At 33.6% G+C, this 16,801-nt stretch overlaps 1 protein-coding gene across 2 annotated transcripts in view; it reads right to left on the minus strand.

Annotated features, from left to right (window-relative positions):
* BANK1 (B cell scaffold protein with ankyrin repeats 1) overlaps positions 1-16,801 on the minus strand; it is a 371,762-nt gene that overhangs the window by 339,302 nt on the left and 15,659 nt on the right. For both annotated transcript variants that reach the window (XM_058294914.2, XM_058294915.2), the window contains exon 2: positions 1,646-2,044. In XM_058294914.2, coding sequence (XP_058150897.1) covers positions 1,646-2,044 — 399 coding nt within the window. The remainder of the gene's footprint in view (positions 1-1,645; positions 2,045-16,801) is intronic.

Raw genomic sequence — 16,801 nt, forward strand, 5'->3', positions numbered from 1 at the left:
CAAGAATGGGAGTGCACCAGGGAGGCCTTCAGATTAGTGTAGCCCAGGACAGCTTGAATTCAAACTCATGAAGCCCCAACACCCAGCTAAATGTCCTGCATTCCTGAACCACAGAAGCTGTAATATACTAATTGCTTGTTCTTTGGGGTTGCTAAATTTGGGGGTACATTTTTGTGCAACAGTAGATAACTAAAACAAGTCTTATATAAGTGTTGACTTGGAATAGGTTGGAATACTAGAATAAAAGGAGAGGATTTCTTCTACAAGAGGTGTTGATGTGCTGTGCTCCTCACATTTCCTCTGCCTTCCCCATAAGGAAGAGTAGGGACCATTATCTTTTCTTCAAGTACAGTGAGACTGGCTTCCAGTGAACCATTTGGTATTTATATGTGTTTCCTAGATTTATAAAACATCAACATTTGGAAATGTCTAAAGACAAGAGATAGTGGTGGCACTGTTGCTCTGAGGGCAGGGTGGAGGTGGCTCTCCTGAACATGGCTTTCTTGCCCAGAGTTTGTCAGGTAAAAAGATGAATGAAAATTTTTATAGACAAATGTCAGCCCAATGGGAGACAGGGCCAGCTGAAAGATATCTTGGCATGATTTTGACCAAAAGAGACACTTGAGGGGCCCATAGAATCCAACAGTAAGCATTTTTATCTGATTGGCCAACAAAAATAGGAGCTAAGAGGAGAGGATGGATTCACTCCATTAAGGAATTACAAGTGAGTGAGAGTCTCCGAAGAACCCAAAAATACACTAAAAAAAAATAGCATCACCCCTCCCTGTAGATGATGAAACCATAGCAGGAACACAGGAGGTTGTAGGTGAAATGCAGATTGAGAAAACTAGGGAAGAAGCTGACCACGGCCCCTTTCCATGCCAAGGTTGAAGCAAAATAGAGGTGGGGGAGGGAGAAGCCTCCTCATTAATAAACTTCAGAGTTTTACTTTTACACAGGCCTGGGTATTTAAATTATCAATCTTGGGTTCTGTCATTTAAAATATGATTATATGCCCAAAACTAAATTTGCTATTCAAACAGAATAAAAATAACTACAATATTTCATACCATAGTAACTAACAGAATAATTATCAATAAAACAAATTCCGTAACAACCCAAATCTTCAAACCTTGGGACAAGTACTGTCTGACAATACTAAGGTATATAATATTAACTCAACACTCACTAGCTATGTAACAAACAAGCTTCCCAGACCAAACTGGCATATGGTAGCATAGCTTGCCTACTCAATCCACTATGGCCTCATATAGGCTGTCCTCGGGAATAATTTTTTTTTTTTAGTTATACTTACTATACTGTGTTATCATCAACTCTATTCATTTCCACTTTAAACCTTATTAAAATTTCTACATACAAATGTTGACTAAGGAATAATTTTATAAAACATTTTTAGAACAACTGATAAGCCTTGACTGGAATATAGCTAAAAGTTAAGAACCTTTATGAATTTTGTGGAAAGTATAATACAATGTGAAATAAATTTGGCTTTCATTTTTCTTCTTTCTATCCTAACATCAGAGTATTATTCATTGGTTGAAAAACAAAAAAATTATTTTATTTTTAATTATGAAAATTAAATGAAAATGAAAACAAATAAGTAAAGAAGATTTGGCAATACTACCTCTGAATAGGACACTCTTGATTACAGAGATGTAGTCTTCCGGGTCCTGTTCGGTTGAGATCTCCCATTTGCCTCCAGATATATTTAATAATTGATAGAGTTGATCTGAACTCTTCACCCCACAAAGCAAAGTAATCACACTTTCTGGAGAATAAAGTACATTTTCCAGAAACTGACACTTCTTTGTAGTTAGGTCTTGTAGCAAGCTATCTGATAATATCACAAGTTTACATTTGTAAGAGTTTAAACTCAGTAATTCCAAATGCTGAAGAGAGGAATTCTCCAAGCGATGCAACAGGATTGCTTCCCATTTTACAACATGCAAAAAAACTTCCCTCAAGTACAGAGCCCATTCCTCAGCATCTTCTTCATATACCACTAGGATGTCTCTTGTATTTTCTGTAAAAGAAGAAAATAATGTATTAAATATTCCTATATTTGAAATTCTCTGGTTATATTATTATTTCTTGAAATTTTAATAAATTCTTTAGGAAATATATTAACTTGCTTATACCAGAGATTAACAGTCTAATTCATATTACCCAATTATAATAGTAAAGGATTTAAAATAATCCTTAATTTGTAACATCGTTTGTGTTGTCTACAAGTCTACACTATACTCATCTTATATAAATGTGAATCAAAGATGTTCAACAGGAATAAATGAAAGGTCTCCTAGCAGAATGGAAAGAATATTTTAATGGAATCAGGACACTGGGCTTCCAGGCACCAATCTGCCAGCAACTAAAAATTTTACTTAGATTATGATATTAATTCCTTTAAGCCATTGTTTCTTCTTCTGCTAAATGAAGGTTGGACTTTTTTAAAAAGTCCTAATAAATGTAATTATTTTGAGACTAAGAGAATGTACATGGAAGGACTTTAAAATATTATTTCCAGGAATAGAGAAATAAGGTTATGTCACAAAATTTCCATCCCATGTTATACAACAAAATGAACAAAAATAATGTTCCTTTTTAAAGGAAAGAAAAAATAGTCGCTGAAACCAAAATAATAGGACACTATCTCATGTTATCAACTGAAAATTTGAAGCCAGGGGAAGAAATAGAAAATTTGGTGGAACAGTACTAATCCTAAATCCATATCCTACTCCAGAACTAGAATTGACAAAGAAACATGCTGTCCCGAAAACCCTCAGTGTGTGCATGGATTTTTTTCCCTTCAGGAACTGATCACAGGAACCTTCAGAAGCAGGACAGTCTGTCAGGACGTCCACACAGCAGTGTTCAAAACGGAGTTAGGAAAACCAGCCACATCCCATAGACATCAACCACATCTGTGCTAGAGGAGAGGCCATTCAATAGGGTTTCATTAGAGCCAGGGTTCTTAACAAGGGGTGCATGAGCTTGACTGGAAATTCAAAACAAAACACTATTCCTGTGGGGATGTGTTGGTGGAGGTGTGATGCATTTATTATGTAATATACAGTATAATGTGGACATGGTTTTCACCTGACTGGCAAAGGGGTCTGTGGAACAAAAAAGGTCAAGGACCCCTACATTAGAGACTACAAGCCAGGAACTCCAACTGGAGCTTCACACAGATGAATTTTCCTTCTCCTCCCCTTTCCTCTAAAGTCATGGAAAATTGACTGGAATATAGATTCTGTGTCTCAAACTTTAATTTGGAGGAAAATATAAAAAGTCTTAAATAAAATAGGGAAGAGAATTTAAAGGTTAATTTACCCACACTGTGTTAAGCAAATAAAAGAGAAAGATGAGCAAGAAGAAAAGATAAACAATTGGTAATTATGAGGGGAAAAACTATGGCAAATAATATTATTATAACACTAATATGATAATAATAGAGAAAGTAACATGGCATGCAAGAATCTAGTGGGAATCCATTAGAAAGGAAGAAAATCTCTCCATGAAAGTCCTTCATATTATCAAAAAGACCATAAATTAAATAAAATCAGAATTAAAACATAAGCTGTTTTCATTAAAAAAAATAATTAATATTAAAGAGAATAATGCAATGAGACAAACTGAGAACCCAAACAATACCATTACTAAGGTAATAAATAAGAGAAAGCAATAACTGAATTAGAGATTGATAATATTTAATTTCCAACCTAACGGAAAAATTTGATATTTTCACAATAAATAAAAGAAAAAAGGGAAAGAGGTTAAAGCAATTGGTAAGAAAAAAATATATAGAGAAAAGAAATTTTAAAAAGATTCAAAAACCTGAAGTAGAAGAAAATAAAAGATACATTGAAATATCTTAAAATATAATTTTTTAAACCTCTGAAATAAAAGCAAAAGGAACTATATACTTCTATGCATCAATGGAGCAAATTGTGTTCCAGGAAAATTTTGAAAGAGCATATCTTTTTTCTTTTTTTTAAGATTTATTTATTTTATTTCTTTCCCCTTCCCTGTCCCCATTGTCTGTTCTCTGTGTTCATTCGCTCTGTGTTCTTTTTGTCCGCTTCTGTTGTTGTTAACGGCATGGGAATCTGTGTTTCTTCCTGTTGTGTCATCTTGTTGTGTCAGCTCTCCGTGTGTGCGGCACCATTCCTGAGCAGGCTGCACTTTCTTTCACGCTGGGCGGCTCTCCTTAGGGGGCACATTCCTTGCACATGGGGCTCCCCTAAGCGGGGACACCCCTGCGTGGCACGGCACTCCTTGCGCACATCAGCCCTGCGCATGGGCCAGCTCCACACGGGTCAAGGAGGCCCGGGGTTTGAACCGCGGACCTCCCATGTGGTAGACAAACGCCCTAACCGCTGGGCCAAGTCCACTTCCCAAAAGAGCATATCTTGATTAAATTTATCTTGTTTAATGGTAATTACGAAATTTCTTAATATATCTAGAAAGGAAAACAAGGTCACCTACAGAAGAAAAATATAAGTTTAGTCTTAGAGTCCTTCAGAGCAATTTCAAGGTCAGATATTAACGAAAAATTATGAGAACATTCTTACAATGATAATTTTTAAGGTATATTCATCCTATAGAATACTGCATAGCAATGAAAAAGAACTACTGCTTCAAGCAACTACATGGATAGTGAAAGAAACCAGACACACAAAAAAGTGTATACTGTATGATTGTATTTATAAAAAGTTTAGAAACAGAAAAAAAAAACCCAAAACTGATCCATGTGATACAAATCAGAATAGTGGTTATATGTGAGAATAGGATTATTCAATGAAAGCCAACATGAGTGGTCCTACTGGCATCCTGGAAATTTTTATTTGTTGATCTGGGTGGTTATGTAAATGTACACACATAAAAAATTAATTGTACATACATAAAGAATTAATTGATCTGTATATCTTAGACTGTATAAGTTACACTTCAATTTCTAAAAAATGAAAACATCACAGAAAAGTTCTAGGATAACAGCTGCTCAAGGGACCTAGAGACCAATAGGGAGTTACAGCATTTTGGGAGGGAAATCCACTGGAAATAAATAAAGCAACTGTAAGATTATCTTATACATTTAAAAATTTGAGAAATGCTAATAATAGAAGTTTGACAATTATTAGGACACTTTGAAAAAAAGTAAAGATCAATACATTATAATTTTTGTCAAGTAAAATAAGCATGAAGTAAATATTAATTCCAGGGGAAAAAAGCAAGTTAAAAAGTAGACCATGTGGATCAGAAGTGAAAATGTATATATACGAGTAATAATGTAAAAACCAATTAATGATTTAACTACAAGTTGCAACTAATATACTGGAGAACGAGGGAAATGTCAGGTGGATCAAGATACTTATCTAACATATTAGGGAACCAATAGGTAGTGGCTAAAATTAGTAAATCAAGAAGTAGAAGTATAAATATATTTTATAAAATATGGAATAAAACAAAAAAAGCATTCAAGAAAAGTGGTTCTTATTAGGAGTGAAATGGTGTGTGGGAAGAGAAGAGCAGAGGACTGTTGGTTTCTATTATAGATATTTTACCATTGTTCTGTAGGTAGGTATAACTTTGATCAAAATTTAGATTTTAAAAATTCAGCCAACAAATAGAATAACCAAAAGAAAGGAAAGGAAATGTAAAAAGCTGTGGGAAAAGAATTGGTGGCATTTGAATACATGTATCTATAGGACAAAGACTGAATACTGAGGGATTATCATTGCGCTACAGAATGCAAACATTAAAACCTTAAAGAAATTATAAACTGAAAAATTGAGTGATGGGGAGAAGAAAAAATAAATTATTAACCTCTTCTTTCACAGAATTGAGTCTATCAATCTGCCTAAGTTTGAAATATGAATTTTTAGAAAGTACCTCATTCTCTCAATATTTTTGTATCAGTTTTCCCTAAACAATCATAAACAATTTAGAAAGTGCTTGGGGTGAAAACATTTTTATCTGAAGATTAGTATATCCTTCAGTATTGCTTTTATGTAAAGACAGCACATAGAATAATTAAATGATCACCCTCAAAATAATTCCATCATTGGTAATACCAGTTGTTAATAGCAGATAGTACTTTGAGAAATATGTGATCTTTTATCATGCTTTCATATTGCTTATAATTTTACAGTAATCTTGTATTATTTTTAAAAACAAAATAACCATAATGTTTTGTTATGTGTCAATTTGGCTAGGTTATGATGTCAAGTTGTTAGGTTATTGTGAAGGTATTTCATAGATGAGATTAGCATCTGCAATCAGTTGGCCACAAGAAAAGGAGTTCACGCTCCAAAATGTTGGTAGAACTGATCCAATTTGTTGGCAGTCTTAACAAGAACTGAGGATTCCAGAGATCATAAGGAATTCTGCTCCAAGACTATATTCTCTACTTCTTCCTAAGTTTCCAGTTTAAGGAATTCCAACTCAAGAATTCAACATCACTCACAATGGAATTTCCAGCCTTCAGCCTCCACTACAAATTCACACCTTCCAGTCCTCCTCTCCCCACCAGAACTGCACGAGCCAATTCCTTACTATAATATATACACACATGCATACATATATCATGTTGGTTCTGTTTCTCTGGAGAACCCTGACACACCATCCTTAAAAAAAAAATATTTGAAAGACATTATCATGAGCACGAAGAACAAAACACCCAAACTTTCTTCATAAATAACTATCTTTCTTCTCCTCTAGATACAGAACATGTATTACATATATCACTGGTGTGGCAATTAATACCATAATTATTTTGAGAGCATTTGCATATTTATTGTATTGTCAAATTTATGCATTTGTCTTTTCTCATGATACAATATCTCCAAGGACAGATGTTTTAGCATTTAAGTCTTTGATTCCTTTACAATGCCTAGCACAATTACTTAAACAGATACTCAACACATTTTTTTATATTTATATATACAGAATTAGAAAAAACATCTGGTAGAAAAAATATGGCAATCATACACAAGTTATGTATGAATCATCAGTATGTTTCTGCTATTCTCTGTGTAGTGTATCACCCAGCCTGGATGCCAGATAAATACTGTTAATCAACACAAACATGGTGCCATAAATTCAGTACTTTTATGTTTAAGGCACCATAGATGGCAGGTTTTATTCATATTAAAGCTAGCCAAAGTTAGCTGCTATGTAGTAAAAAAAGCAATTGGAGTAAATTAAATTAATAATAATTAAAATTATCAAGTGCTTAAATAAAACTGGATCTCCAAGACTTTCACTTATGTTATCCCACTTCTTAAAAATATCTTGTTAAGTAGGTACTAATGTTATTCCCATTTTACAGATGGGAACACTGAAGTGGTATTAGAGACAAGATTCTAGGCAGTCTTTCTGTGCAGGCAGTCTGTCTCTAGAACCTGTACTTTTAAACTCTTAACAGCAGAGGACACAATAACATTATTTGAGAGATGAAAATAGATTTTTCTGTAGTGCCATGGGCTAGATTTGTCAATACTAAGCAGAACGTGAGATCAACTCAATTATAGAACTTTGTGAGGGCTTACTGAAAGACCAGTTTCCTCTCTAAGGAAAAAAAAAAGTTGAATATAAGACACATTCCAAGATTATGGTTTATCTATGAAGAATTTAACAAACTTACTTCCTGACTGTAAAATTAAAGTCTATGGAATTATAGAATAAGCTATGAAGATATATTGCAGGACAGAATGAATATGGCCAAATAATATTGGTTGGATATCATACCAGACAGACAATTATATGGCATCACTTCTAGAGACAACAATAGCCTGCCTTTCAAAACTTTGCAAGAAAATTGTACAATCAGTCTTTCTCAGTACTCTGTGGCCATTTTGTCTTAAGTTGAAAATTGAGTCTTCATTTTAAATTTGTAGTAGAATTCTAGTAAGTCAATAAAACCTCTGTAAGATAATTTCCTAACCTGACGATTAGCATTACATGCAACTCCATTCTTCTCTATGGATGCAATCATTTTGGTCTTTTAAATTGTTTAAAAAGTCTCAGTTATTATTTACCGAGACTTGTCATGTGCTAGGCATGTTCCTACAAACTTAACGTGCGTTACCTCATTTAATCCTCACAAAATCCTTCTACACCTCTATTCTTTTTGTACCAATGATCACTCTGAGACTAGGAGAAACTAAATAACTTACCAGGGCCACAAAGATAGTAATTTGATCTTTATGCTATCATCCATTCTTTCCCTATGAAACCATATTGAGTCTAAATAAAACTATTTATAAAAAAATAAAGGATTTTTTTTTTAACAGCCAAGGTTGATTTTTCTTAGAAAATAGAAGCTTATACTTGAGTACTATCTAGGCTTTTGACCCAACAATAGTTCTGTATGAAGTCTCAATAGGAGGCTAATGCCCTTGCAATGCACTTCATATTTTATACACTTGAATTTAATCAATCCTAAATCAAGAATGTTCACATTATTCTCATTGAAAGAGGGTCATTGTCATTAAAATTAGCGAACTCTTTATAGACTGAGAAATGAAACAATAACCTGAAATATAGAAATACAAAATTTTGATTACTGGAAAATGCCATCATAATAAAAGGAAATTACTATTGAAGGTGTAATTAAAGTCTGCAAATAAATTATTTAAAATGTAAATCTCCAGTCTAGCAACATAAAGTTAATGACAGCATTAGGTAATGGTTTTATAGGAACAAAATAGAGTCATGTTAATATTTATATGTTTACTGTAAGGTATTTCATATTCAGTAAAATTGTACTAATTATTTATCTCACAAAATAGTAAAATAAATGCTTTAAACTTGAAGGAAATTTATCTAAATAATTTATATCAATAATTGCTTTTACACAGAAAACAGATTATACTATAATATATATTGCCAAAAGAATGCCACTAATCATAGGTCAAAATTCTTCCTATTACATATGCACAGCATCAAATGGAGATTTTCTTATTTTTGAATAAGATCCAATCTCTTAACCATGTTTTGATTGTGCATAATAGAGAAGGACTGCATGATGCATCTTTCAATAGTGCAGGTCTCTGATAACCAAAGAGCAGAATAAAGGAAAATGGAAAATGACAAAGAAATGAGTTATAGCCATAATGGATTGAGCAATGATAACATGAACCTCAATCTTGATACAATCACATACACACAAATATAACATTATTGAAATTATATAGTTAGTGTAACTGAATTGACTTTATACTTTGGACTGTTATTTTTGTACAACAGGGGAACAAAACTGGCATTTTTCCAAAAGTATTCAGGTAGTGAAATCACACAGTAAGCCACAGTTCTCCTCTAGGAAAGTTGGTTAATTTCATTAATTTGTATTGGCAAAAAGTACTGAGTGTTTCCTATAGATTTCATAAATATCTGTGCAGCAAATGCCTCTGTTGTACATCTTGCACCTCCCTAGGCCTCCACTTAGAGCTAGGTGGTCACTTACTAACTTCAGTGGCCACTTCTGCCTCTGTTTTCCTGCCTGAGAACTTTCTCAGGTGATTGGAAGCAAGCCCAGCCTGTTGACCAGGCAGCTCGGAAGTGCTGGGGGTTTAGTGCATTGAGAGTTGGGGGCAACACTCAGCCAATGATGATGCAAGTAAATGTGTAAATAACTCAATTTTCCCATCCTTCAGGGGCAACTCTGAAGTTTGTTCTACAGGGAAATCAGAGGGTCTCCAGTGATATTGACTTGTAATTGCCCAAGTCATTATTAAGTTTAATAATACACATTCTACTGACTTTTCTCCTTTTCTAGTCTCACATTCCCCATTTTATCAGTCGTGCTTCCTTGGCTCATCCACTAAATAAATTCACCTGAAGTCAAGACCATTTCCCAGAAATAGGGGAAATCTCAATAAACATGTCATTTACCTTAGTTCTGTATTTCAAATAAAAGAGGATACCAACGCATTTTAGAATTATGTCTTTCAGCTATGGAGAATAACGATCAACAAAAATCACTTTTATTACCAAAAAGAATGTCAGAATCAATGAAATATGGTATTACTACCATCTCACACAGTCTTTTTTAAAAAATCATTTATTTTTTATTATAATAAAATGTATGTAAAAATCATTTTAATCATTTTAAGTGGACAATTTTGATATTAAGTACATTGACAATTTTGTGTAACTTGCAAAACTACTTCCAGACTATTTTCATTATCTCAAACCAAATGTGATACCCATTTAGCAATAATCCCCATTCCCCCCTCTCTAACACTGGTAACTGCTTTTCTGCTTTCTATGAATTTTCTTATTCTTAGTATTTCATATATAAGATTTCATATAATATTTGTCCTTTTGTTTCTAACTCATTTCATTCAACATGTCTCCAAGATTCATCCATGTTGTAGCATTCTTCAGAAATTCATTCCTCTTTATGGCTGAATATTATTTCATTGTACGGATATACCACATTTTGTTATTCATCTGCCAATGGATACTTTGGTCCACCTTTTGGCTATTGTAAATAAAGTTGCAAAGAGCATTGGTGTACAAATATCTGAGTCTCTGCTTTCAATTCTCTTGGGTATATACCTAGGAATGGGATTGCCAGGTCATATGGTAATTTTATGCTTAACTTTCTGATGAACTGCCAAACTATTTTCAGTGGTTGCACCAGTTTATATTCCCAGAAACAATGAGTGAGATTTCTTATTTTTCCAAATTTTCATGGATTTATTTTTAACAATAACTAACTTAGTGGTTGTAAAATGGTATCTTGTATTTTAGCATTTCTTCAATGGCTAATAATATTAAATATCTTTTCGTATACTTACTGGCCATTTGAATACCTTCTTTGGAGAAATATCTATCTATTCAAACCTTTGATCCATTTTTTTTTTAATTGTATTGCTTTTGTTGTTATAGTAGAGGTATAGAAGCTCTTTATATATTCTGGATCATAAACCCTTATCAGATAGAATGGTTCCCAAATATTGACTTCCACTCTCTAGGTTGTCTTTCATTTTCCTAATAATGTCATTGAGCACTGAAGTTTTTAATTTTTATATATTTTTTCTTTTGTGGCTTGTGGTTTTCGTGCAAAATCTAAAAGTCCATTGTAATTACTCCATTACTATCTTTTTTGTATATGGTTGCTTTTTTGTAGCATACCATTTTATTCCCTTCTTCTTTCCTTTTCTGTATATTTTTAAATTATTTTATTCATGGTTACCTTTATAATTACATTATCACACAATCTCTTAACTGGTGTATCCACTCCTAATTTCTCCCATTGCTATCCAGAATTATCTCTTTAGAATGTCAGAATTTGATGCAAATCTATCATGTCAATTAGTCACTAATAATTTTAGTGCATGTCTATTCCAAAAGCTAAATCTTCTTTAACTGCTTAGTAGGTATTAGTGTAAGTCAAAAATTAAAATTAAAAATTTCCGGAAGAAATCACAACTGACATTTTCAACAATGATATATATAAGTTCTAGATTCAGATTGCAAAATGAGGATATTGTTAAAGATCCTGGGAAGCATTCTTACAATTTTATTTTGATTACACAGATCCTGCTTTCTCCTCTACTTTTTGTATTTCTAGTTTTATTACATCAATATAAAATATGGAGAATATCCTAGGAATCAGGATTTAGAATAAGTATGAAACCGATCTCCAAATTCATACCCAAAGCTGTTCCATTAAGCTCCTGTAGCAAATGAGCACATATGTTCTGGGTTGGTTTTGGCATGTGACCTGAGGTCTCGTGTGGCTGGGTGGGTGAATCTGTCTAGTTCTGAATTTCACATTACAAACACCACTTTCTCATAGCTATAAGCCATGTTAGTCCATATCAACTTTATCAGAAATAAAGGCAATATTTTACTTCCTCTCTGCTTTATTTTTTATCTTATTTCTCAATTGCTGAACAACTCAAACATGGAGAGGGATATTTATTACTCCCCTTATCCCAATCCTGATTAAAACTACCTGAGTTTTCTTTTACTGAAAAGAAGCCTTAAACCTGATAGTAAATATTTCACATTTCTAAGTAACAGATACTGAAATTCCATCCAATAGTGTTCAAATGAACACAGGATGTGTTTTTATACTATTCATAGTGTTACATTCTTAGGGAAAGTATTCTAAGTCAGCGCAAAAACAAAAATTTAAACTTGAGAAAACATAAGCTAGAAATTTGAAAAACTTGCCCAAGTTCACACCAATGCTAAGCCACTGAGCTGGGCTTAAATACACATCATTTAATGCCAACTCTGGTGCGGGTATAAAACCATACCACAAGCAATACTATGGAGAAAATGAAAACTGCAGTACTTTCCTCATGATTCCCAATGGAGAAAAGCATGTGATCAGATGATCAGATTAAAAAGAGAATGACTTCAATTCCACTGGCAAATCTAATTTTGCTGTCCTCGTTCTGAACAAGAATAAACTATGTTGGCAATCCTTTGTCTATTAGTTTTACCTCATTTCCCCTTTCTACCTCTTCTTTCCAAAGCAAAGGATTGTGGTAGTGGTAGTGATAAGGCAGAGATTATGGCTTCTCATGGCTTGAGAGTAAAGACAGAAATAGTTCGTGTTTTTCCTCCTGAATTCCTTTCGTGGTTTATAGGCAGATCTAACTGTGCAAATGAATGTTTTTTTCAGCCTCTATTACTGAAGTTCATAAATCAAGGACACAATAAATATACTCCATGTCCTTGCAATTTAATTACACATTAGCAAGCATCTCATTATCACTTGAGATACTAATGTCTTTCAACAGTTTTGTTATGTGCAGAATTACATATGTTACAGTATAAGAACATAGTTGAGTAAGAACACAACGTTTGCAAAATGCTCTGCTGGAAGTTCATCTCAAAATTTATATCCTACTGGGTGGATTATAAAATGCATTAGCAATGATTATGCACTATAAAATATGTACATACTAATTCAAAGAAGAGGATGAATTTGTACTCATTGGTTGCAGACAATGACAGTAAGCAAGGGACCTCCCCTTCCTGAGAGCTTCATCTTCTGCAGACATTCTTGACCTGAAGGGAAATAACAGACCTAGCAAAGTGTGTCTCCTATCACTCCCAGTAGCTGCTGGAGGTCTCCTGGGGCCTCTCATTACAGTAAACATGACTTCTGAGTAGAGATGACAAGACAGTGATCAAAACATTGGGTGCCTTTAGAAAAATCCTCAACTCTGTTACTGCCCTTGAGACTATACAGTCCTATTGTGACTCCTCTTTTCATAATGTGGTCATGTGCCTACTTGCATGAGAACCAACTGTGGGAGCTTAATAGAGATGCACATCCATGCAACCAACCCAGATTTTCCTGGGATTGAGCCTCAGAAAGAATCAGCATGTAACTAAGCACCTAGGTAATTCTTAGGTCTGCTCAAGGTTGAGAATATCTGTATATTGTCATTTTTAATACTGTTAGTATGTCTAGTACCACATTTGCTGATTAAAGCCACAATTCTTTTCTCTCAACTCTTAAGGTGTAAGCAAAAAAACGACTTCTGTCCAACCAATGGAAGAAAACATCCAGATGGCTTACAATGTTATTAATTAAGGAACTAAATGCTTGTGATTGATTCAATGCACTAAAATCATGAACTTGCTCAAGATCTACTTTATTTCACCAAAGTGATTTTGTTTACCATATCAGGGCCCAATCACCTTTCTCCTGACAAAGGACATGTAACTGAAATTAGGTATCTAAAATTTGATTGCAATTCTGAAGTAAATATTGTGTCTATGATGTTTATCCAAAACTTTAAAAAGTAGGATAGACTGTGATTTTTTTTGGAATACAATATGTGGGTAAGTGAAAGCAATTTTAAGACTATCTCATTTCAAACTAGCTTTTATAAAGGTCATTTTTCATTATTATCAATTCCCATGCTCCAGATGTCATATTATAAAAATTAACAGCCTAAAATTCAGGCACTAACCTGGTTACAATAGCTAAGTTAAAAAAATTAATCTTCAATTACTTTACCCATGGTTCATATTTTGTACAAAATTGAATGCTAAACTCTCCTTTGAACCGAAATAACAAAGCATTGGAAATTCCTCATAGGGTTGGTTTCATTAATATTTGACATTTGAAGTGTATAATATAATAAGATCTATGCAAAATTTTTATAAAACTCTGAATTCCCAGACAAGGAATAAGATTTTAGAATAAAAGAGCCAAGAAATGTATTGCAATTGTTTATATATTCCTTCTCTCCTATTAAAATGTATAAGGATATTATCCATCAAAAACTGAAGTTCTATACTTTATATAAGTTTTAAAGATGGAACTCTGTCAAGAAAATTTGAAAATAACTGTTTAAAATATATTCTTAAATAATTTTAGTATTCCATTTTATTTATTGAGTCTGCTTGCTTAATTATTTTCATTTAAACAGTGTAGACAAATAGCCATTCAAATATTTACCCCATATACCAATTAGGCACAATTAGCATTAAAAATATTATCACTTAAATCTGAGGATATTACTATATCTTAAAGTAGTTTATGGGGGAGTGGGTGTAGCTCAGTGGTTGAGTGCCTGCTTCCCATGTATGAGGTCCCAGGTTTGATCCCTGATACCTCCTTTAAAAAAAAGAAACATTTAAAGCAGTGTACAATTGTAATAGGAGTTGGAAATCAGCAACATATACTTTAAAATACCGATAGATAATAAGTGACATATAAATTATATAGGTCATTCATTAGAAATTCTTTTTTTTTTTTTTAAAGATTTATTTTTATTTATTTATTTCCCCTCCCCTCCCCCGGTTGTCTGTTTTCTGTGTCTTTTTGCTGCGTCTTGTTTCTTGTTTCTTTGTCCGCTTCTGTTGTCGGCAGCGGCACGGGAAGTGTGGGCGGCGCCATTCCTGGGCAGGCTGCTCCCTCCTTCGCGCTGGGCGGCTCTCCTTATGGGTGCACTCCTTGCGCGTGGGGCTCCCCTATGCGGGGGACACCCCTGCGTGGCGCGGCACTCCTTGCGCGCATCAGCACTGCGCATGGGCCAGCTCCACACGGGTCAAGGAGGCCCGGGGCTTGAACCGCGGGCCTCCCATGTGGTAGACGGACGCCCTAACCACTGGGCCAAAGTCCGTTTCCCTCATTAGAAATTCTTAATGCTTCCAGTCATATTTAACAGAATAACCTTCCTTTCCCTTCAATGAGCCTGATCTCACTATGCTAACATTTTAGGCTCCTCACTCATCACTTGAATTTAAGATAAGAGCCTTTGAAAGTCAACAGGATAATTTTACATAATCATCCATAAGTATCATAATATTCATAAAATACCTCAATATCAATTTCTTAACAATTTATTCTTCTATGTGTTTATTTATAATCATAATCATTTAATGATTATTGTAAAAAAAAAAAAACAATGTTCAGTCTTTAAAATACTTAAAAGTTATAAAGCAAAGTTCCTGCCCTTAAAGCGATATATATTACTAACAGAAAATGGATTCCTACAAATTATTTACTACAAAGTCATTTATTTTAACTATCTCATTTAGACCTGTGGTTGAATAATCTTCTAACTTTATTTTTCCTAGAATTTATGTGAAAAACAAACAAAAACAAAAAAATAAAATAAAACAGAATTAACATGAAACTATGTTGGAAATAAATGTCAAAAATTCCTTAAGTATCTCAAAACTAATAACTGCATAAATACAAAGAAAATTGTATACCATATAAATGAAGATCTTTTATATATGCACACACAAACTCATATAATTCAAGACAAATAACATCAATACTTATTTCTGGGAGGAGGACTATGGTAAAGTTTAATGTTACTCTTATATTATCTGTTTTCAAATATTCTATAACATAACAGATTACTTTATAATCATAAAAAATAATTTTTAAAATTATCACATATAGCTCCATGTATAGCAAGCCACCCTGACTCACTGTATTTTTATTGTTAGAAGAAAATAGTTTCAAAACAATCCCCTACCAAGTTTTATTAAAACAAAATGGGACCATAAAATAAATAAATAATACTTGTACATCTAAATCAGCAGTCTCTCTCAATACCTTTATTCTTTGAGGCATTGGGATGTAGTAGGACTTTAATTGATGGAGCTGACAGACAGTGACTAGCACTAAAGCCTAGTAAAAGTTTAGTTAAACATAACATGAGTAGTCCTGACTCCATCATTGAAAAGCTCTTCAACCTTGGCTAAGGGACTTCCTTTATACTGCACTGCAGTTTTTATACCCAGAAAAATGGAGAAGCTAATCTCTCATTCTTAGAGATAAAACAAGAAGCCTGCATGCCTGGGTTAAGGTCTGTTACTCAGCAGCCACTGATATGTACAGTGATGATGATAATAATAAAATCTATCAAAATCTAGTTAGTAGCTAATATATGCTAAAGACTGCCATGGAGTTTTACAAGCATCAACTTACTTTAACATCATAACAATCCTGTGAAAAGGTATTCTTCTTATCTCAGTTTGCAATTGTGGTTAATGAAACACAGAGAAAGTAAATACATTGCCGAAGTTCACACACTTGTACAAGTGAGAATTGTAGTAGCAGAAGTAGCCAGCAGCATTAAAAATAAGGATTATTAAACTGGAAAAATCAGTAAATGAGAACAAACAAAAACGGGACCTCCTCTTCTGATTGTCTACTAAAACAACTGTGAAATCCAGAAAAATCAGTAAGTACACATCTTGCCGAAGATGACTACTTAAGGGTGACATTGATGGGCTTCATATTTTATAAAAGCCTACTGCTTTGTGGTTACATCGAGTTGTT

Source organism: Dasypus novemcinctus, chromosome 1, assembly GCF_030445035.2.
Source record: "Dasypus novemcinctus isolate mDasNov1 chromosome 1, mDasNov1.1.hap2, whole genome shotgun sequence".
NCBI classification, from domain to species: Eukaryota; Metazoa; Chordata; class Mammalia; order Cingulata; family Dasypodidae; genus Dasypus; species Dasypus novemcinctus.